General features: G+C 33.8%; 4 protein-coding genes across 7 annotated transcripts; 1 reads left to right on the forward strand and 3 right to left on the reverse strand.

The window, feature by feature from the left end:
• Positions 1-271: 271 nt before the first annotated feature.
• On the reverse strand, positions 272-855 carry LOC117932393. The gene has a single exon (XM_034853637.1). It carries the CDS (start codon positions 779-781, stop codon positions 539-541), a length of 243 nt encoding a protein of 80 aa, XP_034709528.1. The 5' UTR covers positions 782-855; the 3' UTR covers positions 272-538.
• Positions 856-4,035: 3,180 nt separating this feature from the next.
• On the reverse strand, positions 4,036-8,560 carry LOC117931654 (CMP-sialic acid transporter 1). The gene is made up of 8 exons (XM_034852653.1): positions 8,481-8,560; positions 7,498-7,581; positions 7,130-7,344; positions 6,938-7,016; positions 5,574-5,743; positions 5,167-5,353; positions 4,959-5,036; positions 4,036-4,429 (listed from the first exon to the last, which is right to left on the reverse strand). The coding sequence occupies exons 1-8, from the start codon at positions 8,529-8,531 to the stop codon at positions 4,298-4,300; spliced, it is 996 nt and encodes a 331-aa protein (XP_034708544.1). The 5' UTR covers positions 8,532-8,560; the 3' UTR covers positions 4,036-4,297.
• Positions 8,561-10,935: 2,375 nt separating this feature from the next.
• Positions 10,936-13,643, forward strand: LOC117932148 (mitogen-activated protein kinase kinase kinase 7-like). The gene is made up of 3 exons (XM_034853231.1): positions 10,936-11,024; positions 11,119-13,038; positions 13,235-13,643. The coding sequence occupies exons 2-3, from the start codon at positions 11,127-11,129 to the stop codon at positions 13,378-13,380; spliced, it is 2,058 nt and encodes a 685-aa protein (XP_034709122.1). The 5' UTR covers positions 10,936-11,024; positions 11,119-11,126; the 3' UTR covers positions 13,381-13,643.
• A 341-nt stretch (positions 13,644-13,984) lies between these two features.
• LOC117932147 (protein SUPPRESSOR OF PHYA-105 1-like) lies at positions 13,985-24,909 on the reverse strand. 4 transcript variants are annotated; one of them, XM_034853226.1, is made up of 8 exons: positions 24,780-24,908; positions 22,403-23,951; positions 21,011-21,168; positions 16,820-17,681; positions 16,125-16,271; positions 15,514-15,831; positions 15,376-15,435; positions 13,985-15,061 (listed from the first exon to the last, which is right to left on the reverse strand). In XM_034853226.1, exons 2-8 carry the CDS (start codon positions 23,906-23,908, stop codon positions 14,870-14,872), a joined length of 3,243 nt encoding a protein of 1,080 aa, XP_034709117.1. In that variant the 5' UTR covers positions 23,909-23,951; positions 24,780-24,908; the 3' UTR covers positions 13,985-14,869. The 4 variants fall into 4 exon arrangements, with proteins under 4 accessions (XP_034709117.1, XP_034709120.1, XP_034709119.1 ...); XM_034853229.1 differs by lacking the exon at positions 24,780-24,908 and adding an exon at positions 24,665-24,734; XM_034853228.1 differs by lacking the exon at positions 24,780-24,908 and adding an exon at positions 24,621-24,687.
• Between the last annotated feature and the right edge of the window lie 225 nt (positions 24,910-25,134).

The following is a 25,134-nucleotide window of genomic DNA, read 5'->3' on the forward strand; positions in this document are numbered from 1 at the left end:
CCATTGCTCTCAAATTTTGTCTCGTTACCAAAAATTAAAAAAGAGAACAAAAAAAACTATGGATAGAAAATTTATACCCTTAATCCAAATATGTTTTTGAAGAAACAATTTGGCTTTTAAAAAATCACATTAGAAATATCATCTACATGCCCAAATTTACCATATTTTATAATTTTTTTTCTCAATTTTTTTATAAATTGTTTTTAATGTAATAAATTTGTCAAAAATTCCGCTTTGAGGAAAATCTAGAAGGAAGCCAAAAGAGAAATAGTTCACCATAGAACTTGGTACCGTCGATCCATAGTTCATTACTTAAAGTCAAAAGAGCTCAATACAGGGCAAAATCACAAAAATCACACACAAAAACTATGTATAGCCACCACTACTAGCACTAATCCAAAAGGCCTCATACTAAAATTTTGCTTCTTCCATGCCCACTTTTGCTACTTCCAAGCTCCATAACCAAAAACCAAGCCTGTGTACACGCTCCATTGATTTTTCGGTTTAGCTGTTCCGCCCCCAAATTTTAAATAAAATTCTAACGGGGCCACAGGAAAGCTCCCATGGCAAACTTCCTCTTCTGCTCGACACCACCGGTGACCGGGAGGCCGTACTCCGCGAGCAAACAGTCGATCTTCCACTCCGGCATGGTCTCGTAGTCGGCCTGAGTGTATCTCGGGTAGTGCAGCGGCATTTGGAATTGCCCGCACCGGTCACGGCCTTGAAGCCCATTTGCCCCGGCACTGCCCACGGTGGGTATGGAACGAGCTACTGACTCCATCGCCGTCACTGGGGTTGTCTTCTCCGGTGACCTCTTGAGGGGTTTTAGAGCTTAAGTCGGATGGTCGCCTTTTATAGAGGATGTTTCATGTACATCATCGAGGTCCGGAGTCATTTCTGAGAAAACAAAGTCCTAAATGTGTTGATTTTTTTATTTGGGAAATTGTGAAAAAGACCCCGTGTTTTTCTACAATCACGAATGTGATCATAAAAATATTTATATATAACAAAATTCACAATACTTTAATAGGGAAAAAAAAATGAAATTTGATTAACCTGTATGAAAATATATGGAAAAAAAAACTTTAAAAATTTTAAATTAATATTATCTTCATATATTTAAATATAATTTGAAATATGCACATTTTTTAATAAATTATCCAATTATTTCAAAAAATATCATTTTACTTAACATGTCATTTAAATCAATTAACAATTAGAATCCTTCGTATGCATGTTTCTCTTTAAATATTTTGATTTTAGATATTTTATTATCATTATTATTTAAGTTTTTTTTTTCCTATAGAAACAAATAGGATTCTTATTTTAGTTTCCTAAAGTTTAAAAAATATTGTACAAAAAAATCATATTTAATCATAACTACCAATTCAAAAAGTAATAAGATTGTTTATTAAATAATAATATATAATTATTTTTATTATTATTAATTTATTTAATATAAAATATTTACTTATTTATTTATTTTTATACTATATATCATAGTACAACCATATATAAAATATTTTACATATGAAAAACTCTTACAATATATTTTATTATCTATTATATCAAATAATTATTAATATTATATAATAAATACAAATTTATTATTAATTTATTTATTATCAATGAATTTATTTTTAACTAATTAATATTAGAATAAACTTTATTTTTTGTTCAAATTTTTACTTTATAATGTTTCTAGAGAGAAAAAAATTTCAAATAATAAAATAAAATAATAGTAATAATAAAATATATAAAAATGAGGAAAATATTTAAATAAGGAGTTTTAGTTGTCAATTGATTTGAATGATATAGCAAATAAAAGGACATTTTTGAAAATAATTGGATGACTTGTTAAAAAAATGTATGTATTTAAAATTATTTTTAAATAGATGAAGATAATATTAATTTAAAAAATTTGAGATTTATTTTTTCCACGTGTTTTTAAATACCACTTTTTATGGCATTAAATGTTATTTTATAAAGTCGACCAACTTCACCACCTAACGTAACCTTAAATTCAACTACAAAAAGTATATTCCATGACATGATGCTAGATTCCACCCCAGTCACGGCGTTGTGTCCTTCTTCTTTTGTGAAAATATATAAATTATGATAAAATAAAAATTTGCCTTTGAACCCCATCATACTGAAAGTTTAGAGGACGTGTCGATGCCCTTTCAAAAGGTGTAAGAATTTATTTATTTTTTAGAATAAATTTAAGGCATTTTTAGTTATTTTATACCTATATAAAATTATTTCATATTTAATAAAAATTTTATATTATTAATATTGACTTCAGGGACTAAAGTTAAAAATAAAAAGTTACGGTCCTAAAAAAATAAAGAAAAAGGATGCAGAGCACATGAGAAAAGAGGCAATAGTGGTAATTTGAGGGAGTAGAAGGGCTTTGTGAAGAAAAGCAGCCAGCTTGTAGTCAAAGTAGGGTCAGCCATTTCCATTGGTTTTAGCTTTAGAATACACACAGCTCATTTTGCATTGTAATTTTGTAGCCAGCCTTTTAATTATTAAAGTTTCCAACCGTCTATCATTCGTTATTCACGATGTGGGACACACTTGGAGTCCGCGAATGTATTAAATGATTCCATTAAAGCAATCAAATCATTCTATTTCTATCATTGCCCAGGGTCTCATTCATGATCATCTTGTTCATTTTCCACCTTCAAAATTGTCTTTAGTTTTGAATTTTTTTTACCTTATGTTTGATTTTATTTTTTTATTTAAAACTAGAAGATATTTATTATTTTTACTAAATTTATGTTTGGCCCCCAATAAAATTGAAGAAAAATGCAAGAAAATAAAAATAAAAATTAGATTTAAAAGCAATAAATTATGTTTATATATTATTTCAAATTCATTTCACGATTTTGAACCAATAAGATAAAAATTAAATAATTTTAGAACACATAAAATTCTAACTAATTTTCAATCATATTTGATTTTCTTTGATATATCATCAATGGTAAACATGAGAAAATTATATTCTTTAACATTTCGAGAACCAAACATAACCTAATGGGTCTTGGGATATTGGCTTTATTGAAGTTTGTTTCAGGTAGGAGAACAAAGACCCTTTCTCGTTTAGTTTATGAGAAACAAATTATTAAAATATGTTTGAGAATGTTTTTCGAAAATAAATGAACTGAAAGCATCTAAATTTGTTTTTACAAAACAACCAATTTTGAAAACAAATTCTAAAAATTCTGTTTTTTTTTTTTTTTTTGTCAAAAGTTTATCAAACATGTTTTTTGAGTTCAAAAACTATTTTTAAGAGTAATCTTCAAACATGATGTAAAGTTTGTTGATGTGTTTTGAGTAACTTTGCTAAAAGTGCTTAATATGAGGTAAGAAGGTAAAAAAAGAAGTCACATCCCAAACAAGGCCTAACGTGACATCCACACTAAATAGAGCCATAATAAGAGTTGGTGAGTGATAAGGATTGCTAACCTTCCCTCGAGACTGAACCCAAGTTTTCAAGGTTTTAATGGCAATAAAATTGGAGCCACAAGGCCATTTCCTACTCTCTATTCTCTAATCAATGGACTCAAGTAGATTTTCTTCAAATGGCTCTCATCCACACAATCACTTGAAGGAAAAGCAAGTGTTGGGGAGGGAGCATTCAATATCTGGGGCGGTACCATACTCAATTCCATTATTGAACATAGCTTCCCCCTAAGATATCTTGTGATGATGAGTAAGGAGAAGGCAAAAGAACAAATGAGAGCCACATATGGTGAAGATGTCTTCATTCACTCCTCCTATCAGAGTTGTCGGTGGGTGAGGTGGCGCCACCACCAGCATTGGATATGCCGGAGACCCACCAGAACCTGGCCAACTACTCTGTCGTGTTGTGTTGTTCGTTTATTTGTTTTTGGGTTTCTAGTTTGATGTATTTTCATGAAGCCCCTGCATTCTAATTTTGTGTTCAAAACCCTAAACTATAGTCACTACAAGCAGTAAAAAACCCTCTAAGAGATAAAAATGTATCTGTTCATCACAAATCACTATGAATTTCTCAAAAGCAAGATTAAATCAAAATCCTCATATAGAAGGCAAATGAGTTTTGAGCTGTTAAAACAGTGTTTTCTATGCTCATCCAAGTCACGAATCCTCATCCTCTTTGTGATATTCTATGCTACATATCTTGGTCGTATCGAATCTAAACAAATTTCATCTATACAAAGTAATAATCAACTTTTCATTAAATTAATTTTTTCTTTTGAATTGGAAGCTTACCAAAGAATTACTTGATTCGATAAAGATGACAGATACATCAGGAATTTGTTCTTCGATCAAGATGACTCTCTGGAGCTGATTTTACAGTCAGAGGCAAATCTACAAGCATGGTTGGAGGGGCAAAATACATGTGTAGAGACATCATGCAGATGACAATACCCAAGAAAAGCTGTATCACACAAATAAAGGGAGAGACAGAAGATCAATGATTAGAAATCACTAAACAAAAGGCGAGAAAACACAGCTCTAATAAGCATCAGACAAGACAAAGTTTGTGAAGTTCTTGCTATTAACATAGATTCATCGAGGACATCAACTGAAATGTTTTCACCCAATTAGCGGACATTTGGGTACCCACTTGAGAAGGATATTGTTTCATCTCCAATGCTACTTAAGGGCCCAAATTCACAGTGAAGAATGCAGCAACAGTATCAAGCCACCACAAAAAAAACTATAATAAATCATGTTTTGCTTTTCTGAGTACTAGTAGATGAATGAGATGAAGTTCTTTCACAAATCTCAAAAAATGATCCTACACATGCAACAAAATATACCCTGTTTAACATTTCCATAAAGCTAAATAGAATGATCATGCAGTCCTGAGGAATAAATTACTCAAGTGGTAGCTAAATCACAATGAAATAAAGGAGACGCAAAAGATGGCAGAACAATCAAACTTCATAGGCCTGGAAGCCTACCTGCAAAGTTGGCTTAAAATTGAAGAGGAACACAGATAAAACCATTGTCAGCAGCATAGCCATTGATGTAGAATACACCTTAAAATAAAATATAAAAAAAAAAAATTGCAGTTAAGAGATCTGTGAGAAAAATAGGCAAATATATGATATCAGACTGTCATGATCTGTACCCACTCTCTGGTAAGATATAGATAAAGGAGATAGATACCTTTACAATATTGTCAGCATATTTCATTAACCATGAAACCAGAAGACCAGTAGACCCTAGATTCAAAACCACCATCCATGTTGTGACACTGTATCCATTAAAAAGGCGATGCCACCATGGCCCTTTCTCAAATCCGCTTCTGTAATCATCCAAGATAAGTCGTGCCATGTTGAAAATTGCACCAAACCTGCAAACGACGTTTTCTAAATTACAGATTTTGGAGGATGAATTTTAGTCATCTTAATCACTTTAATCACTTTCTCTAAGAGACTCTAAAACTTGAAACAAAAAATTATCTTAATTGAAAAAACCTCAATGCTCATACCTGCTACCTTTGAAGAGGAATAGTCTGGCATTTCTATATGCTTACATGGTTACATGATTTGTGCGCAAAAAGGTCAACTTACGTGTATAACTGTACATTCTGCCAGTATAAGCTGTCATCGTTCTTCTTCATCAAGAACTCCGTGTAAACACCAGCTAGTGCTGAAAGACAAGCAGACAGAATTCCCAACATGTATCCTTGAATAGGTGCTGAGAAAAGGGAGTCACATGAAGCCTCTCCACAGCCTCTAACCTATATCAAGGCATTCCAATTATGATGACAACACAGGTGTCTAGGGAATATTTTGCCTCAATTACCCATGAAAACAATCAGTCAAGTGACATATGTTCAAGAAATATGGCTTTGCTATAGATTTTTGCATACGAAATTGTAATATCTGGGTAGGGAGTTGGAAAGGCTCTAGTTTGACAGAGAAAATATACAAAAACTTTCAAAGGTTTTATTTTATTTATCTTATAAAAAATGCCTCCTTCTCACTGGATTTCATAATTACACATTTAGCAAGAACCTTGAAATCTTGGTTAAGCTATGGTAAACTTTTATGTATTAGCTACAAGCAATCAAGCACAAGCCTCTGATTGCAACTTGTTTGCGCAGTAGGGTTTGGCAAATTGGAAATATTGCATGATAACTGAACCTATCATTTACCCTATTCGTATAGGGGCAATGCCTTCACTTGGACGCACTAACAAAATGAGTGAAAGTTCAGCATTTTTCTTTTTTTCCTTTATTGTGAGGTGGGATGGGGTTACCTTCTCTTTTTTATGAGCAAGCTACCATTTCCCCTACAATTTAGGACTAAAATGTAGCTACGGAAACAACTTATTTTTAGCTGAAGATTTCTTCATGTCTCTTTGTTGTCATGCTTGAACCATGTTCAGTTGCATTGACATCTCAATGATCATGAATCACATCATAGTAATGAATATATGGACTCAATTAGCCAAGTTGTCATTTGCTCTTTTAGCATTTGAATCATCCTCTAGTTACTACCACATGCTGTTTCTTTCACTTAAATTGAATAGTGGAAATCATTTTTTTGATGGGCAAATAGCGGATATGTATTAATGGCACCTAAGCAAATAGCACAGCAAAGCCAATCAAATCATAAGGCTTCAATCATTGCAATATCATGTTTCCTTTGCAAAGTCCATGATTATTTTAGCAACTTCTTTTTGTTAGACGAAATCGACTCAGAAATCTTCCCATCTCCACGGTAGATGTTAATATGGTGGCAAGTCCTCAGGTTTTTCTGAGCTATGTTTCTCTCATATTATTTTGTATGATGTAACTCCTATTAAAAATACTTCAGTTGTGGACCACTCAAGCATCTAAATTTTAGCCTAGTAGCTTAAAGCCATCTAAATGCCAATTCTTTTTACATGACATTACTGTATAAACTAAATAACAAAGAAAGGAATAAACCTGGCTTGTTGTTGTTCCAATAGCCAATAGAACAATTGCCATCCATTGTAGATTAGAGAGCTTCCTCCTCAAGAACAGCCTGAAACATAAAGTAGAAATAATTGCTAATTATAAACATCACAACAACAACAGAAGCAGACCTTCCTTTATGAGCATTAATTTATATTAAAACAATGTATATATGAGAAGCACCTGAATAATATTCCGGTCGTAACAATCTTCAGATTTCCCATTATCTGATATGTGGATGTATCCACATAGGTCAAGGTGGCAAATTGAACATTATTATGAATAAGGTATATGATTGAAGGAATGGGAAATAAACGAATACTCTTCCATTCTGTAGTCATTCTGGGAGGAGGTGATCTCTTGCATTCTCTCCAAAGAAGAACACTAGATACCAGAAGCTGCAATTAAAATATTTTGTCAGCAAGGTAATGAAGGATTATCAATAATTCAAAAATGGACAACTCAGAATTTATTGTAATGAGAATCGAATTTAGGGATAAACATGTTTTCTGAATGAGAGCAGAGGTTGGATCTAATGGAATCAGAAGTACCTTAAACACTTCGGCAAGGAAAGGAACAGTGGCATAGTCATACTTATAACCTCCATTACTCTGTGAGAGTGTGGTCAAAATCCCCTGACATACAACAAGACTATGAATCTAAAGTCTAAAAAAATAGCAGAATAATAAAATGTTACATCTATTCTGTCTTTCCTTTTTCCTTTTTTCAAACACCCCCTTGAACTCAGAAGACTAAAATGAAAATCACAAACTGTTCATTATCAAAATGATGAATGCAATCTAAATCGATACTCATTTCCATAATGATTTTTAATGGAATTTCTCATGCCCAATGTCAGCAACAGAGACCCAAATGATCCATGGACAGCAAAATGCAAATAGTTTTTTTCAGAAACCCTTTCCCATTTCATTAAACAACAGACATGTTTGAAAACCCATTGTCTTCCATCTTCAGCTGTTAAAACACCTACCATCTTTAAAACGACAGACCAACAACTTCGATATTCCAAGAAAATATTGTAGTGAAACTTCTCAAAAAATGCCCTACCAAACTTTCTATACCATATTTGTTCTTTGCCTATCAAAAAATAAACCCTATTCCACTCTACACACACCCACATTTCGCATTCATAATCCATTCAAAATCCCAAAACCTCACATTGATAACCCTTCCTTCTTGACTTTTCTGTGGGTATTTTCTACCATATCAGCAGCCAATATTTCCACCTAAATCACACACCAATATTCACACTGCACAAATCTGGTTATACCAACCCATAATTTTCAAACAAAACAACCAAATCAGACTAATATGGGTCAACATAAAACGAGAAACCCACTTAATCCAAACGATTTCTCCTCGAGCATTGAGTCAAAATTACACATCTTCATGTCATACAAAAACGAACCCAGTTAAACAGAATTGAAATTAGGGTTCGTGAGGGCAATGATTCGGAGGAGCAAGGCGTAAATAGGGAAAACGAGAACAAGTCTTAGGGTTTCCTTAGGGTTACCTGAGAACTGGTGAGAATGGTGAGAAGCGAAGCTACGAAGTACCACTGCATCTCCACCCACAGTTCCAGCAAAGTGTGAATCTGAAGTCTCTTTCTCCATGTGGCTAGCTGTTAATTACAAGAGAGGACTAACGCCAAAACGGCGTCGTTTTCGATGCTGTAAACATTGAGGCTCTTGTGTGATAATTTTTTTTCCCTAAAATATTTAATTATAAGTTTTATCCAAATTTAAAATATCCTGATTCCATTTTTCAATTAAAAAAAAAGGAAAAATCAAAAACAATTTTTGAAAACCGATTTTTGATATTTTATAAAATAAAAGTTTACATGAACCTGTTTAATATTTTTAAAATATGTTTTAAAAATAAATTTTAAATTTGGTATTTTATTTTTTATCATTCGATATATTTATATAATTAGTTTTTAAAATAAATAAATACAATTAATACAACTAAATTTTTGTGATTATTTTTAGTTTTTGATTAAAATTGGAGTTGAAAGTACAAATTAAATATCATATAATTTTTATTAAATATGACATTAAATTATATAACTCAAAATATGATTTATGAAAAACAAAAATTTCTAATGTTCATATTAGATTCGTTTTAAGTTTGAAAATCAATAATATAAATCCAACTAATTAAAAATTTATTTTTTAAGATTTTTTTTTAAGTTTATTTAAACTTTTGAGAACCCTTCCTCTATTTGAAATTGGGGATATTTTTTCAAAATCGATCTCAATTATAAATTTAATAAAGTCAATTATTTTTTTTCTTTTTAATTTATATTGTATTTTTGGTTGCAAATTTCTTATATGAAGAATTTAAAAACTATATTTGTTAACTCACTTTTTATTTTTTATTTTTAAATTACAACAAAAATTGAGAAAATAAACACATTTAAATTTTTGCAAGCATCTTGTTTTCTTTTTTCTTTTTAAATAAATAATAATAATAATTCCTATATAAAATACAAAAAAAAATTGTTAAAATTTAAAAAGATAATAACTTTTGAAAACCGCTAAGAGAAATTTTAGCTATTAAGAAATTTTTACTCTCTTAAAACTTTAAAATAATTATCAAGGAGATAATATAAATCCATATTCTTTTTTAATATAAGAGTTATCATATGTTATGTACAAGTTACTATTTTTTTTTATGTCTAAAAATAAAAATTAAAAAAATCTATATAAATTAAGTGAGTGTTTAATAAATCAATTTAATAACTTAATTTAAGACATTATGTAAATTAAGTATATTTAATAAAATAACTTAATAATATGACTAAAAATAAACAACAATTTTAAGTAATAAGTAAAAATAATTAATTCATTTTTAAATTGACATTTTTCATTTTATTTTTTACCCCTATTTGTCCTAATTACCCTTATAATCTTTTTTATTATTTCACGATATTTCCATTGTTACTTAACCTACTTTATCATAATTATAATTTATGAGAATAAATTTAAAATTAATTTTATTAGATAATCTGAATACTTAAAGTAAAAATTAAATAATAAGTTTTAAGTTAATAATTTAAATATAATTTAATTTAAAGTCTAACTTAAACGAATATTAAATTTTACCAAACACCTTCTAAGACTTTTTTTTTATTTTTAGCATTTAACTAGTCAATCGTGGGTATAAAAAATTATAGAAAACCATTAAAAAAAAAATTGTCAAACAATCATAAAAGGGAGTTTTATAAATACCAAATGATTATTTATGAAATAAAATTTTTTAAATTAAATTCAAAAAACATATTTAAATATTGATAAAAAATTTATAAATACAATTAAATATTTATTTATAAAAATAACATATTTGTGTCCAAATCAATCTTTTACCACCTAAAACCCCACTATGATTCCAAACTAATTTGAAAAATAAAAATAAAAATCCAGGTACTTTTTTATTAAAACAATTATGTAGTTATAATAAAGAAGGAAGGCGGGAATAATAACCGAAGTCAGTTAAAACGGTTAACATGCATGTCTGACTATGAATCACCAATCTCAGAACAACAACATCTAAACTCGCGGGAAATCTTATACATTGAATCTGCAAAGAAAGCGGATTATCAACGGCCATAGCCACCAATACGAACAAAGATAACAAATGTTTGGTTTCGCATTTCCTTTTTCAAAAACTTCTCGACAATTCCCAAACAGTCTATGAAAAATTTCCTGGGAAAACTCTAGCTTCCATCGGTTTCCCGGTGATGCTAGAATTTCCCAGGAATCAGTTTCTTGTGATTTGCTTGCAGTTGTTTCCAAACTTTTGTTGGCAATCAACCTTTTTGAGTGATTCCTGGTTATCAAACTCCGGTCTCTTTCTGTTTGTTCGGGAATTTGGCTGAGGAAATAGAGGCGGGTAGCTTCGATTCTGCTGAATTCCTGCTGGGTTCGTGAGAATTTGATAGGAATTCGCATTTTCTCGGGCACCCACTTGCTGATTTTTGATAATCCAAACTCTCATTAAAGCTCAGTTTCTCAGGCCTCCTTTTTTCGCCGGTTACCATTTTTCCCACCATTCCTCGGTTGGCAACTTTTTCATCTTCATCTTCATCCCCGCATCTATGTTTGCTTCTAATGTCTGCTAATCTTTCATGACATTTGGAGGTAAATTTTCAGGTTCAGCGATGGAGCAATTCAGGCAAATGGGAGAGGTTTTGGGGAGTTTGAAGGCATTTATGGTGTTCCGGGAAGATATTCAGATCAACCAGAGGCAATGCTGTTTGTTGCTGGATGTTCTCGACTTGGCTTATCACACAGTAGCAGAAGAGATGAAGCAGAATCTTCGATTAGACGAGAAGCATACAAAATGGAAAATTCTTGAACAGCCCCTGAGGGAGTTGCACGGGGTATTCAAAGAAGGAGAACACTACGTAAGACAGTGTTTGGACACGAAAGAATGGTGGGCTAAAGCCATTATATTCTATCAGAACACGGACAGCGTTGAGTTTCACATCCATAACTTGCTCTGCTGCTTTCCAGTGGTCATTGAAGCCATTGAAATTGCAGGAGAAAACTCGGGTTGGGACCAGGATGAGATACAGAAGAAGAGGGTATTGTTCTCCACGAAGTATCAGAAAGAATGGCAAGACCCGAAACTCTTTCAATGGAGATTCGGGAAGCAGTATTTGATCTCTAAGGACTTCTGCAGCCGGGTAGATGAAGTTTGGAGAGAAGATAGGTGGATTCTCCTCAACAAAATCCAAGGGAAGAGACCTTCAGGTTCAGTGAGCTTAACAAAGTATGAACAACGACTCAGGGATCTCCTTTTCAAGAACTTGGATGTGTCACAGCCTTTGAATGGGAAGCTCCTACCGAGTTCAATCCTACTGGGCTCTAAGGACTACCAGGTGAGGCGGCGGCTAGGGAGCGGGAGCCAGTACAAGGAGATCATGTGGTTGGGTGAAAGCTTTGCTTTAAGACACTTCTACGGGGAGATTGAGCCTCTTGTCCCTGAAATATCCCAACTCTTGTCCCTCTCCCACCCGAATATAATGCGCTTACTTTGTGGATTCATTGATGAGGAAAAGAGAGAGTGTTTTTTGGTTATGGAACTAATGCATAAAGATCTCTGCAGCCATCTCAAGGAGATATGTGGACCAAGGAGGAGACTTCCATTTTCTCTTCCTGTTGCAGTTGATCTTATGCTTCAAGTTGCAAGAGGAATGGAGTATCTCCACTCAAAGAAAATCTACCATGGGGATCTAAATCCTTCTAACATTCTTGTTAAAGCAAGGAGCATCTCCACAGAAGGGTATTTGCATGCCAAAGTTTCAGGGTTCGGTTTATCTTCCACTAAAAACTTAAACCAGAAAACTTCTCCAAATCAAGCTGTGAATCTCCCGTTTATATGGCATGCTCCAGAAGTTCTAGCAGATCAAGAACAGCTGGGTAAAACTGGGAATTTCAAGTACACAGAGAAGGCAGATGTGTACAGTTTTGGAATGGTTTGTTTTGAACTCTTGACTGGGAAAGTCCCTTTTGAGGATAGCCATCTTCAAGGAGATAAGATGAGTCGAAATATTAGGGCAGGGGAGAGGCCCCTTTTCCCATCCAATTCACCAAAATACATAACAAACTTGACAAAGAAATGTTGGCATACTGACCCGAATCAGCGGCCAAGCTTCTCATCCATCTGTAGGATTCTTAGGTATACAAAATGGTTCCTAGCTATGAACCCTGATCACAGCCAGCCAGATGCCCCAGTGCCACTTGTTGATTTCTGTGACATTGAGGCAGGGCTTCTGAAGACGATACCCTCATGGAGAAGTTCTGATCCACTGCCAATATCAGACATCCCATTTCAGATTTTTGTCTATAGAGCTGTGGAGAAGGAGAAATTACATGCAATTCCTAAACATAAGAGTTCAGAATCAGGAAGTGATGGATATTCAACCTGTGGAGATGAGCCTCTGATCATAATTGATGATCCACCCCCACCCATGACTGAAAAGAAGCCTTTAGTTTCTTCTGAAACTACGAGCAAAAAAATTTCAGTCTTGAAGAAATCTTCCAGTGTCAAAGCCATTAAGCAACCAGGTTATCTTATCTCTAATTTTCCTTTCTCTAGTCATGCACCATCATTTTCCTGGAAAACAACTAGAGTTGGCAGTTAATTTTTGTCAAGGGTTAATGACAGAAACAGCAGGAACTATGAAGGATTTTGCAAGAAGCTAGGAGCAGTGCTCTCTTCATACATTAGACTAACATCATCTTGGTGGCTTTTGTTTTACAGGAACACCTAAAGGACAATTGCTAAGACCTCCACTGATGAGCCCGTGTGGACGTACTATCAGACTGAGCTCTGAGGGGCATCTAGTGGCAATGATCCCAAAACCACGAAGAACACGTGGGCATGCCTCAGATTCTGAGCTCTCCTAGGCCTCAATGTACAAAATCATTATGTCAGCAGGAAATCATCAGTCCAACTTCCCAGATAATCTGTGGTTGCCAGACCAGAAACATTCCTTTCCTTCCCTTTGTCTTACAGTTTTGTTCCCACAATCTATGTATCTAGTATGTGATTTAGGGTAGGAACAGTTTAGTCAGCATAGACTATATCCCAAAATCTGTGATTCTGGAGAAGAGTTATCTGATCTGAACAACCACAGTTCTTAATCTATGAAAAAATTCAATTTCCTTCAGCCGGGATTTGCTTTGGATTATTTTGGTTTCTAGCATGTCTTTAAGTTTACATACATCCTTATGCATAAAAAATTAAACCTATTAGGCCTCAAAGTTTTTATCTGACTCACATTTTGGTATCAGTTAATTGAACACCTAATCTTACAAAAAATTCCAGAACAAACTCAGGCATAAAATCATGATCATTCCCTCCAACAAAAAGGCGAGGAATGGGGAGCTTAGTTCATTTCAGCAAGAGGCAAAGGAGATCCCATATGGGAGAACAGTGAATACATACAATGGCGGGCATGAATCAGAACCAAAGGATCCAATACGAGAAGACAAGATGACAAATATCATATACTAATTACTTTTTTTTTTTTCAAGAAACAACAAACATTTCATTCATGTCATGCCAAAAGTCAGTAAAGTTACACCTGATGTACATTTGTGTAATTATTCAAGAATAATTGTATACATACAACTCAATGACGAGCTTAATTGAACTGATTGAAGATTTAACAAATTTTATCTGTAGCACAAAGAAGAAATACTCCAGAAGCTGTGAAGTATGCATACCTTGGACCCACTGATGTCCAGTTCTGAGGAGCAATCACAGAAGTAGCTGCACTCCTTAAAATGGATTGCAAAGTACTATGATAGTTCTTCTTTTATCAATTTATTGATGTAATTTGTAGAGGATAGGCACTCCTTAAGTAGCTATCATTACTACCAGCTCATCCATCTTACATCTAGTATCAGCCTGGTTTGGTGGTGAACTTGTCGAGAAGGGCTGTGACCATGCCTCAGTGACAAACATGATTTTGGCAACCATGCTGCCTTGGTTATTCTCAGTCATGCACACATGTAGCCAAATTCTTGCCAGTTCCGATTTTTCTCAGTTGAACAAATGTAACATGGGGAACTGAAATGAATCAATCCATTTTTGCTGGATTAGCATCAGCCCAGAGATTCACAGGGTGCGACTGCTTGAGTCAGAAAATTCAATTGATTTTATTAGCTTTTTGAAAGCCATAAACCCCACACAAACTGACACAATATGCAACTGAGGGCTCCATGTGAACTCAGTTCCCCTTCTTTGTCTTCAATCTGTCAAATTCCTGTAGTCGGTCATTGTCCACCCTAAGAAGACATAAAGGTAAATCTTTGCGACAGCCAATTGGTGAAGAAACTTGCAAGGAATAAAATCTGGTTCAGGATGAATAAAGACAGATTGAGCTTTATTTCACACCAGCTGCAATAATTTTATCCTTCCACTTGAGTTTGCAGCAACGACCATGTTCGACTTCTGTCTCCAACAGACACTTGAAACAAACTGTCCGTTATCATCAACAATCTCATGCTCAGTAATAGGATCAATGGATCCAAATTTGTGAGAAGTGACAGGCATTGGTAGAGATCTATGATAAGTATAGACCTGAGAAGAAATACAACAGCTCAATTAATGAGAAATTGAATACATGGTAATAATTCTAAAGTCTGAGGGCAAGGGGACATGGGCATTTGATTGTGATCTGCGTGCTATTTTATCTGTATTTGGAGTTTTGCATTCAGTCACTTTCCGTGAAAGACTACAGGGTGTAAACAGTATGCTTGACATCTTCCCATGTAAAGTACATGCACAACAGACTTATTTATGAACAACTAAATTCCAAGACTCAAACCAAAGAACAAAAGGATCATGATTAATCACAAAAATTCGAACTTATGTCAGGATTAAAACTAATATACCTCATTAGTTTCTGAACCGCATGCTATGTATCCGTCCAAAACAGATAAACCCACAAAATTCTGATCAAGCAAAAGAGAAAGCTTAGAAATTGTATTTACCGAATGCTCAAAAAGCTTATTTAGAATACAGGAACCAACCTTCTCATTAGTATGACCAGTAAAGGTTAAGGTGCAAGCATTGGAGGATAACCCATCTAAGTTGGTTTTGTTGAGATCCCAAAGCTTTAGAGTGTTGTCCGTGGATGCAGAAACAAGAGTTTCTGAATCTACAAATTTCACATAGCTGACAGCTTTCTGGTGGCCAGCTAAAACGCACCAAGGGATTCTAGTGTGCCGAAGATCATAGCCATAAATCTTGTAATCGGCAGATCCAAAAACCAGCAGATGAGTAGAGTAAGCAGAGAACTGAACACAGCACACATTAGCAGGGTTCCAGATAGTGCTGGTAGAATTTCTCTGTAAAAACAGTCAAATTCAAAATTTATATTTTAAACTTTGTGTGATTAAAAATTTTAATGGAAAAACAAAGCAGATGAGCATCTCTATGTGTAAAATAAAAACAGTATTAACGAATAAATATATTATCTATCATTTCTATAGAATCCGGTTTTTTTTTTTTTAAGGTTTCCTAATATAAAACCCTGACAAAGAGAAAGGGAATATGAAACTACCCTCATTCTAACTCATAATAGTGGAAGTATCAAATGCATATCAAAGCTGGTTTTTAAATTATACAAGAGGGAACATGCCTCATTAATATGCCAAAGTTTCACAGAACAATCATCACTTCCACTGGCAAACTTTGTTGGGTCAACTGGAGAAAAGTCTACAGACCAAGCCCTTTTTTGGTGTTCTGTGTACTGGGAAAATCCTTCACCAGTGCTTGCATCCCACATCTGCATTTCATTCATGCAAACCATATAAGAAAAAAGAAGCAAGAACAATTAGAACAAGAAGAAAAACGACAACAACTAAATTAATAGTTTGAAATGGCAAACAATTTAGGGCCAATGATATTGATAATTGATGAACAAAAAACCCTTGATGGCCTTGATAACAAAGACAGAAACTTCTATATCTTAAAAAATATATAACAAAAGAAAGCAGAAGGCTAACATGCTTATGGATCTGTGTTACTAATATAGAACCCCAACCAGAGAACTAATCAACTTAGCAGCACTTTCTCTGAGAATAAATATGAATAAATTTGATGCAATATCCAAACTCCAACTTGCCATTTAACTAGGGACCCTGCAGGAGGTGGTGCTTTGCCATAGTTAGTATGGCAAGATGGAGGAATTAGGCAGAAATGGCTTAGTGGTGGTGGCAGCAGCTAAGCATCTACCAAGAATAACATGAGATAAAGGCAGCCAGGACAAGACTGACCTGATGACCTGATCAATTATTGTTCTAAAACCTCTTGATATTTGTAAAGAATACACACCTGAACCATGCCATCATAATCAGTCGAAGCCAAATAGTTCTTGATGTAGTTGTTCCAGCAAACACAGCTAAGCTTAGATTTGTTTGACATCTCAACCACAGGATAATGAATATCAACAGAGTCATTCAATAGTGCATCAAACTCAAAAATCTTGATTTTCTTTGACACACCAGCTGCTGCAATGTAGTCCTGGTCACGGTCAAAACTCAAAGAACAAGTTACATTTGCGGAGTTGAGGAGATCTCCATTTCTCAATGTCCCACGCACTTCAAACTTACCATAGCGAGCAAACTTACATAAACCTTCAAAAAAAGCTCCAATCCGATCCTTAGGCTTCTGATTCATGCTCAACTCCTCATTCTCATTTTGCACTTGAGTCAACTTATCACGGTTCTTCAGCAAATCCTTATCTGGGCGTTCTGCCACATTAGTTTCCGAAAGCCCAATTTTGGATCTTAGTGAGAAATATGCACTCTCAAGCTGCCTGATATTTTTCATCAATATTGCCTCATTTACATTTGAGCCTGGGATGGATTTATAATGAACACTGGAATTCAGAGGATCTTCAGGACAGAGGCCCTGTTTTCCTCTTCCATGGGGAAAGTCAGTATGTGTACAAGAAACAGTGGAGGACGTCCTGAATAAATTCCTTGTCTCAACCTCCTTAAGATCTGCTTCTAGGCATGCTATATCTTGCACCAACTTGGAGGCATGGTTCTCCTTTTGTTCTTTCATTGAAGTAAGAAAGTAAAGTAATAACTCCGACTCAGTATCATCATCATCATCAGCAGATAATGGAAACTCATCTCTTGAATACAATTCTTGAGATCCTCCACAAATTAAGTCAGACTGCAGGATTTCCCTGTAGCACACAAAAAGGGCTTCTGAATGTATCAAATAAAAACATAATTGCCTATATTTCAAGGACAAAGGTTACAGGACCTGCCTACAAGTCATGATATGCCATAGTATCGAGTAATTATATGTATTTTGAGCTCATAATAGTCATCTATTTAGACATAACCAGGTTAAAAAAATAACATATCTAATCAAAATTAGAACAAACAAAGAAAGGCAGAGAACATGCAAATTCAAAGTGGTGGATGGGAGTGCTGGCCTGCGGATAAAAGTCAGAATAACAAGTGAAGTGATTTTCCACCTGGAAAATATTTTATGCCAAAGTTAAGCAATTCATATGGCTATAATAGCAACAATTTGCACTAAGTTTTTATTTCCCTCCTGGAACATTTCCCTGTTTCAGAGTCTGGAAGAATGGGATGATTAAATCATTTGCATTCATGCTATTCAGATAATCCTCACCTCCAAGGTTTTCCAGGTGGAACTTAGTGCCAATCTAGATGAATTCATTTGTTCTCTGTGGTATCCAATGAACTTCAAATTGAAGTATAGGTTTTATATGTAACATAAGGTATCCGATAAGCTTCTGAAATTGAAGTATAGGCTGTATATGTTTATGAAACATGGGAACATTACAGATACATATCATACTTGTGAGCAAAGGTAGAAAGATGCAATATCAGTTTCAAGGTGAGAGAACAAGCAATGGGGTTCACAAATTCAAATTGTTTGTTTGAATTGTACCATATCAAATGTCCATCGATGTTGGTTGGATGGATATAACTATGCATGGACCAAAAATGGTAATAGATGAATGGTATTTAATCTATAATCTAATTGGAAGGCTAAGGACTTGAGTGTTGGAATTTTTTTTTTTGTTGTCCTTAATTGGTACCATTTACAGCATGTGGGTGGTTAAGTTACACATGAACAAGTAGTAGATGTGACGCCCCAAACCCAATTTAGGGGTAAAACCATAATTTAAAAATAAATAAGTTAAATAAATTTAATAAGGGTATAAAGGTCTTTTTGCTTTTAAAAGCCCTATGTATAAATTAGATTTTTCTCGTCTTCTTTATTCAAAAAACCCTTTATATGGAGATTAGAGAGTGTAGGGCAACTTAGGGCTGAAGAATTTGAGGTTTTGAAGATTAGTTTTCCAGGTAAAATTTTAACTCTTAGATTATTATTTTAGATTCGTTAATTAGTTTTGAACTATTTAAAAATTCTTTGGAAGATTTCAATCTAGGTTAGGGTTAGTTTATTTAATTTTTAGATCACAATATTGAAAATTTATGAATATAGGTTATCTTATTGATGAAAATAGAGGAATTTTTAATATTCAAATGAATAAAAAGAAAACATAAAATAAAAATAAAAATAAAATAAAAGTTGTGTGATTGTTGGAAGTGTGAAGAAAAAAATAAGTGTGAATGCGTGTATAGTAGGTTGTGGGGTTAAGAAAAAGATAATAATAAATAACATGAGGGGTGTGGAGTGGCGGTGTAGTGTAGGGTTAAGAAAAAAGAAAGAAAAAGAGAAAGGGATGCGTGTGCACTAGGAAGAAAGTTAGGTGTTGGGAAACCAATATATATATATATATATATATATATATTATTATAATAACAATAATGGTAGTGGGAAGAAACTTTGTTTTTTTTTTTACCTTTTTTTTATTTCTTTGGGTTTTGTGTGTGCTGGAGATAAAAGGGTAATGGGTTCGTTGAGTATTGGACTTGAAAATTAATAAAAATAATAATATTTAATTTTAAGTTAATAAATGAGATAATAGTAATAATAGTTTAATGCAATAAATAAAAAGAACATATTTTTGAGAGATTTAGTTAAAAATAATATAATTTATTATTTTAAATAAATAGTCACAACTTTTATGAAAATTTGGAAACTCGCTCATTAAATTGCTATTGATTAGGAAGTTAAAAATAATATAGGTGATAAAAATATCAACATAAGGAATTTTTTTTTTTAGGATTGTCAAACCTATAATTTTAGATAAATAAGCAATAATAATAGTTATTTTTCTTATGTTATGTTAGGCAAAGAGTAGATTTTTCAAGATTATTTTTCTCCAAGGTTTTTTAATGTTTATTTGAGGTAAGGGAAATTAATGTAGATTTTGCAAAAGAAAATAGTTTTCTTTTTATATATTATTCTGAAATGTGTAAAATGTTATTTTTGTTTCTATGCATGGATCAAATATATTTTGTATGAAAAATATGTTAGAACTTTTCTTTTCTTTATAATAGAAAAATGTGGAGATATATGTTTTTGTAAGTTTGAATAAATAAAACAAAATGTTTGACTCTAGTTTGTTTGACCCTAGTCAATGGGTTATAATAGTTGACCTCATGACCCTAATCAACGGGTTATAATTGTTGACCTTTGGTTTCATCCACCAAATTTGAGGTCAGTCACTCATTTGTAAAGTCTCATGTAACTAGGCATCATTTGTTATTTGATAATTAAAGTAAAAATATTTTGAATATATTTGATTTGAATTTAATATGAAATTATTTTGAAATGGATATGAGAATATTTAGTTGAAAAGTTTTGAATGTATTAGCATGTTTGAACTCAAAAGTTTTTATGAAAAAAATTATACATTGTATCTCTTATTTGCAATTATAATTGAAAATGTTTGATCCATGAAATTGTATTAGTATTTTCCTTATTGGGCTTTGAGCTCTTTCTCCTTCGTTGACAAATTTTCAAGTACTCTCAATTCGGGTGAGGAGTAATGGCCAGGTTGGGGAATTTTCTTTATTAGGATTTTGGTTCAAACTTTATTTTGGACATTGCTTAGATATTAAAATTCAATTCCTGTTTAAAATATTTGAGTTTGGAGTTATTTGGACAATAATACTTTGGTTGATGTGTTAGTTTAAAGTTGAGAATTGAGGATTATAGAATTTATTTATTTTATTACTCTAAACAAGAATTTGGTAATTGGAAACCATCCAGTTACAAGATGAATGTTTGTATTGTTTCCACTTTGAGTCTTCAAGCTTGAGGTGTGAAATGACCGTCACACCCTTAGAGCGGGTGTTGGGGCGTGATAGTAGATGCCTTTTTGAACAGGGTTATGGTTGGATTTTCCAAAATATCGAAGAAATACAGAAAGGAAGATTGGCATCCACATTCTCACTTCCTTACACCTCATTTCTTAAGAACATACTACCAATGTAATATGCAATAATGATGCCTCAGCAGTTCATGCTTTTAAAGTTGCTAGTTCTGAGATTCATACAATTTTATAAATTCAATACTTCTGTAGAAGGTGGTAGATAAGCGAAAATGCTGCATAAGTAGTACCTTGTGGTTGGACGCGATGAAGGCTCAGGGTGAAGTAACCAAAGACAAAAGCCAGCTTCCTTTGGATTTACTGAAAGAAAATTTGGAGGAAGAATACGTTGGCGCAATTCCATCATTGCTGCGAAGAGCATCTCTGATGATTCAAAAGAGCATAGCAGCTGATAAAAAACAGCCATATCAGCACAGAAGTACAGATTTTCTACTTAATTCCTAGTATGACGATCTAGAAAGTGAAATGAGGAAAAAAGAAGCAAAAACTACTTGCAATGAATAGAAACTAATCAACGGGGCTGAGAAGCAACTAAGCGAACTTATAATTGAGGTTTTTCAGTTATGGTTGCAAATCTCTTCAGATACATGTTGGATTGCTATACATGGAAGACAAAGTCAAGTTGGGACATAAGGATAGATGGAAGCTGGAAGAAATGTCTTCTCTCAATTGCAATATATAAGAAATCATGATTTGTATGCCATTATTCTTGTTTAATGAGCTCAGGCAACTCATCAACAGAAAAAACAACACCACATTAAAATCAACTTTTTCTACCAATTAATAGTAGGTTTAAAAACTCAAAGAACTAGCATTTTCAAACCACTTTCTAAAGCTAAAGGTTTTGTTAAAACAAAATATTGATTCTAGGGTTTAGTAGGAAGAGGATGGCACCTACTTACCCAGCTCCTAAAATGGGATGCTTTATAATCCATACATAGATAGACAGACTCACATCCTATCAGCTTTTGCATACAATAAGCTCCATATACTTCTACTAATCAATCCCCATTCTCTATTTTGAAATACCTTTTTTTTTAATAGGCAAGCAAAAAATAATATTAAAAATGCCAAGCAAAAGGGCACGCCAAAGTACACAAGGCATAGATAAAGGGCAACCCAAAAGGCAAAGATCAAGATGGGAGAAACAAAAAACAACTCCCGCCCCTTACAAAGCACCCGACCAATCAACTCTATTCTGAAATACTTCACTTGCAATTTAACATACAACATGACATGGCTAAGGAATGTAGATATATTTGATTGCGGAAAACAATTCATGTTTTTAACCTAAGTAGTTTTTATGAGGCTCCAATAACAAAGAAAAGGATGTAGTAATATGAGCAGCACAATGTGTTCCTTAACTAATACTAATCCAAGGGCATGTAATATAATGCTAAACCAAGGTATATCTGCACAAATATATCTCAATTTCTCAAGTTAGAGCATCCATTCATATAAGAATCAAGAATGTACTCTCTGAAATCTCATAGTTAAATTTTGAGTTACATGACTTAATTTCAAAATTGATGACAATAAATTGCAAGAAATAAGATCACAAAGAAATTTCATTTTGCAAAAATAGTTAACAGAACAAATAGTTGGAAGAATAGTCATCTCACCTCAAATAAAAGAACCCCGAGACTGTAGATATTTGAGGAACATGTGCAAATCCCATCAATGAGCTCCTCTGGGCTAGCATACCACTTGTCTTGCAAATGGACATTTAAAGAAATTGACTGCTGCTGTGTTGCAATAGAAGTACTTTGGTAGCCAGAAACATTTCCAACCATGTGTTCAGCACAATCAGAATCTTGACCAGTAATAAGAATATCAGTATCACTCACACTTCCACTTCTCAAACCATGATTAAGGGTTAACTGAGATTGGTGTTTTAATGAGTTCACATCATCCCTTAGCTTTGGCTGCTTTGCACCCAAACTACTGGAAGGTACCATATCCTGTTGTAATGACCTCTTCTTATTCATATTCTGACATACGACAGTGTCTAATTCTCTCTGAGCTGATGATCCAGTGTATTTAATCCTATTTGATGGCAACAAAGTGAAACAGGCTGGGTGTAAATCACGTAAAGCAACTCCACGAGAATGGGCAAAATCCACTAACTCCACAATCTGCTTAAACAAATGCATGCTCTCAACTTTATTTAATGTACTACCTCCTGGTTTCAGCCTATCTCTCAAGCTGATTCCTTCATCAAAAGATTCATGATTGGCCTTATCAGCACTATGCGAAGAATGCTGGTCATGGTTTGTATTTGAATTCAACAATGCAACACAAGCTGGTTTTTCATTATTCTGGTTCATAGCTGAAACACCAGATTCACTGCAAGCTTCCATATTTCTACAAACAACCCCCATGCTAGCACTTGAGTTCAACAATGCAACAGGAGCCTGTTTTTCAGTATTCTGGCCCATGAATGAAATGTCAAATCCGGTATGAGCTTCTGCACCTTTACAAACAATCCCTTTGCTCTTTAAGGTTTTTTTCACATAAACCTCATGAGAGCTAGACGCGGATAATATCTTTGATTGTGCATGCCCAAAAGGCAGTTTATTGCTTGACATGATCTTGTTGTCACTACCAGTAAACTGAGCAGAAATTTCTCTGGTTTGCTTACTCAACAAAGGTTTTAAATCCCAAATTTCAGAAGTCATTCCAGTCAAATCCTCCCTGACATTTGGTGTCATCTTATTTCTTGACCCACTTGCGAGCTGGTATAGATGATGCCACTGACTCTGCCTAGGATGCATTCCCTCTCTACTATTTGAACTACTAACTGAAGACAAATTTGTGGTCTTATAGTTTCTCACAGTAAGTTCTTCGACTGTAAGTCCAGGATCCTTCATAGAGGAAGGACTAGTACACACCGGTTCAGATCCATCAAAGGATGTTATACTTCTATTTAAACCACTACCCCCCAACATATTGGTGTAGACATGGGGTAAGGTTTTGGGCCAATCACCACCACTAGATACGTACTTCATTGGTGATCCTAACATATTGTGACCCTCTGATTTCATCAATGGAGCATCAAGACCTTTTCTCTTCAGTTCTGCAGCCCTTGCTACACTCTTTGCATCCATTTCCTCCCTAGCTTGTTCCATACCAAAAGAACAGGCCTCATTCAATCATAATACATCATGCAATCTGCAAATACAGAACCCAAACAAAAAAATTACAAGAATTACCGAAAATGATCTATACAGTGAGGTGAAAATGAGAGAACCAAAACCAAGGAATCTCACTAGATAACTTCAAAAACCAATTTTGAATCTCAACCCAAACCCCAGTTTCATAAATTCCTCATCCACACATAAATTCATTAGATATATACTCCACAAATAACCAACCCAAATAAAAGATTGCAAGAAAAAAAAATCACTAATAATGAGGAGAATCACACAAAGGGAATGGGTGTAAGGATCAAAAGCCACGGGTACACAGAAATGAATTGATAACCAATAAATTAAAAATCCCAACTGTGAATCTCAAAAAGCAGAATCAAGATCAAATGATCAATTAGAAATCTCACATTTAAGAACACTTTTCTCACACAAAATCATAGAGAAAAAGGCAGAGAAGCACAATTCGCATTATCAATTAGAAAATCTCAGAGGGAAAAAAAAATCCCAACCTACAAAATTCCAATCCACACATATGCAACTGGATTCACTGCCCAACAGAGACCAGAACACACATTACATCATCACAAAAAAAAAAAAAAAAGAAGACAAAATCTAACCATTACCTCAAAATCCCAAAAACCCAAAGATAAAAAAGAAGCTACAAACAAAAATCAAAGAAATGCAACCGCACCCACTAGTCTCGGTCCAAGCTGAACCCAAAACGAAGCAAATTACCATTACATGAAGCACCAAACCTTTAAATCATTGAAGAACAAAAAAATGAAAAAAAACCAACAAAAACCCAAAACCACAGATAGAAAAATATGTGAAGGAGAGATGAAAGACTTGCCTGAAAATTGGAAAATATCTTCGCAATCCAAAAAAACAAACATAATAGAATAGAGAAAATAATTGAATCACTGTGCTCACAATGTGATAGCAATAACGGTGAAAAAGTCTTGTCAGGAGGGAGTAAGATATTTATACGAGAGTTTACTGAAACTTTCTGGATTTGGTTTTTGAATTTTTTAATAATTTAATTTAAATGCGATTTTATTTTTATTTTTATTTATTCTTTTTTAGGGGTGGTGGGTTGGTCAGAGGCCCTGGTGGCTGGTAGGCGTCAGCTCGCCCACCACAACTATGGAAAATACAGGAGCCACGATGATATTTTTATTTATTTTTGCAAAAATTTATGTATTTAA

This window comes from Vitis riparia, chromosome 15, assembly GCF_004353265.1.
Source record: "Vitis riparia cultivar Riparia Gloire de Montpellier isolate 1030 chromosome 15, EGFV_Vit.rip_1.0, whole genome shotgun sequence".
Classification (NCBI taxonomy): domain Eukaryota; kingdom Viridiplantae; phylum Streptophyta; class Magnoliopsida; order Vitales; family Vitaceae; genus Vitis; species Vitis riparia.

Excerpts from the sequence above, each read along its gene's own strand:
- LOC117932148 (XM_034853231.1), top strand. The coding sequence starts at position 11,127 with ATGGAGCAATTCAGGCAAATGGGAGAGGTTTTGGGGAGTTTGAAGGCA. Across the intron at positions 13,039-13,234 it reads CAAAGCCATTAAGCAACCAG|GAACACCTAAAGGACAATTG; the intron begins GTTATCTTATCT and ends TTTGTTTTACAG.
- LOC117932147 (XM_034853226.1), bottom strand. The coding sequence starts at position 23,908 with ATGGAACAAGCTAGGGAGGAAATGGATGCAAAGAGTGTAGCAAGGGCT. Across the intron at positions 21,169-22,402 it reads TCGGGGTTCTTTTATTTGAG|CTGCTATGCTCTTTTGAATC; the intron begins GTGAGATGACTA and ends GTTTTTTATCAG. Across the intron at positions 17,682-21,010 it reads TCATCGCGTCCAACCACAAG|GGAAATCCTGCAGTCTGACT; the intron begins GTACTACTTATG and ends TGTGTGCTACAG.
- LOC117931654 (XM_034852653.1), bottom strand. The coding sequence starts at position 8,531 with ATGCAGTGGTACTTCGTAGCTTCGCTTCTCACCATTCTCACCAGTTCT. Across the intron at positions 7,017-7,129 it reads ACGACCGGAATATTATTCAG|GCTGTTCTTGAGGAGGAAGC; the intron begins GTGCTTCTCATA and ends TTTATGTTTCAG. Across the intron at positions 4,430-4,958 it reads ATTTTAAGCCAACTTTGCAG|CTTTTCTTGGGTATTGTCAT; the intron begins GTAGGCTTCCAG and ends TGTGTGATACAG.
- LOC117932393 (XM_034853637.1), bottom strand. The coding sequence starts at position 781 with ATGGAGTCAGTAGCTCGTTCCATACCCACCGTGGGCAGTGCCGGGGCA.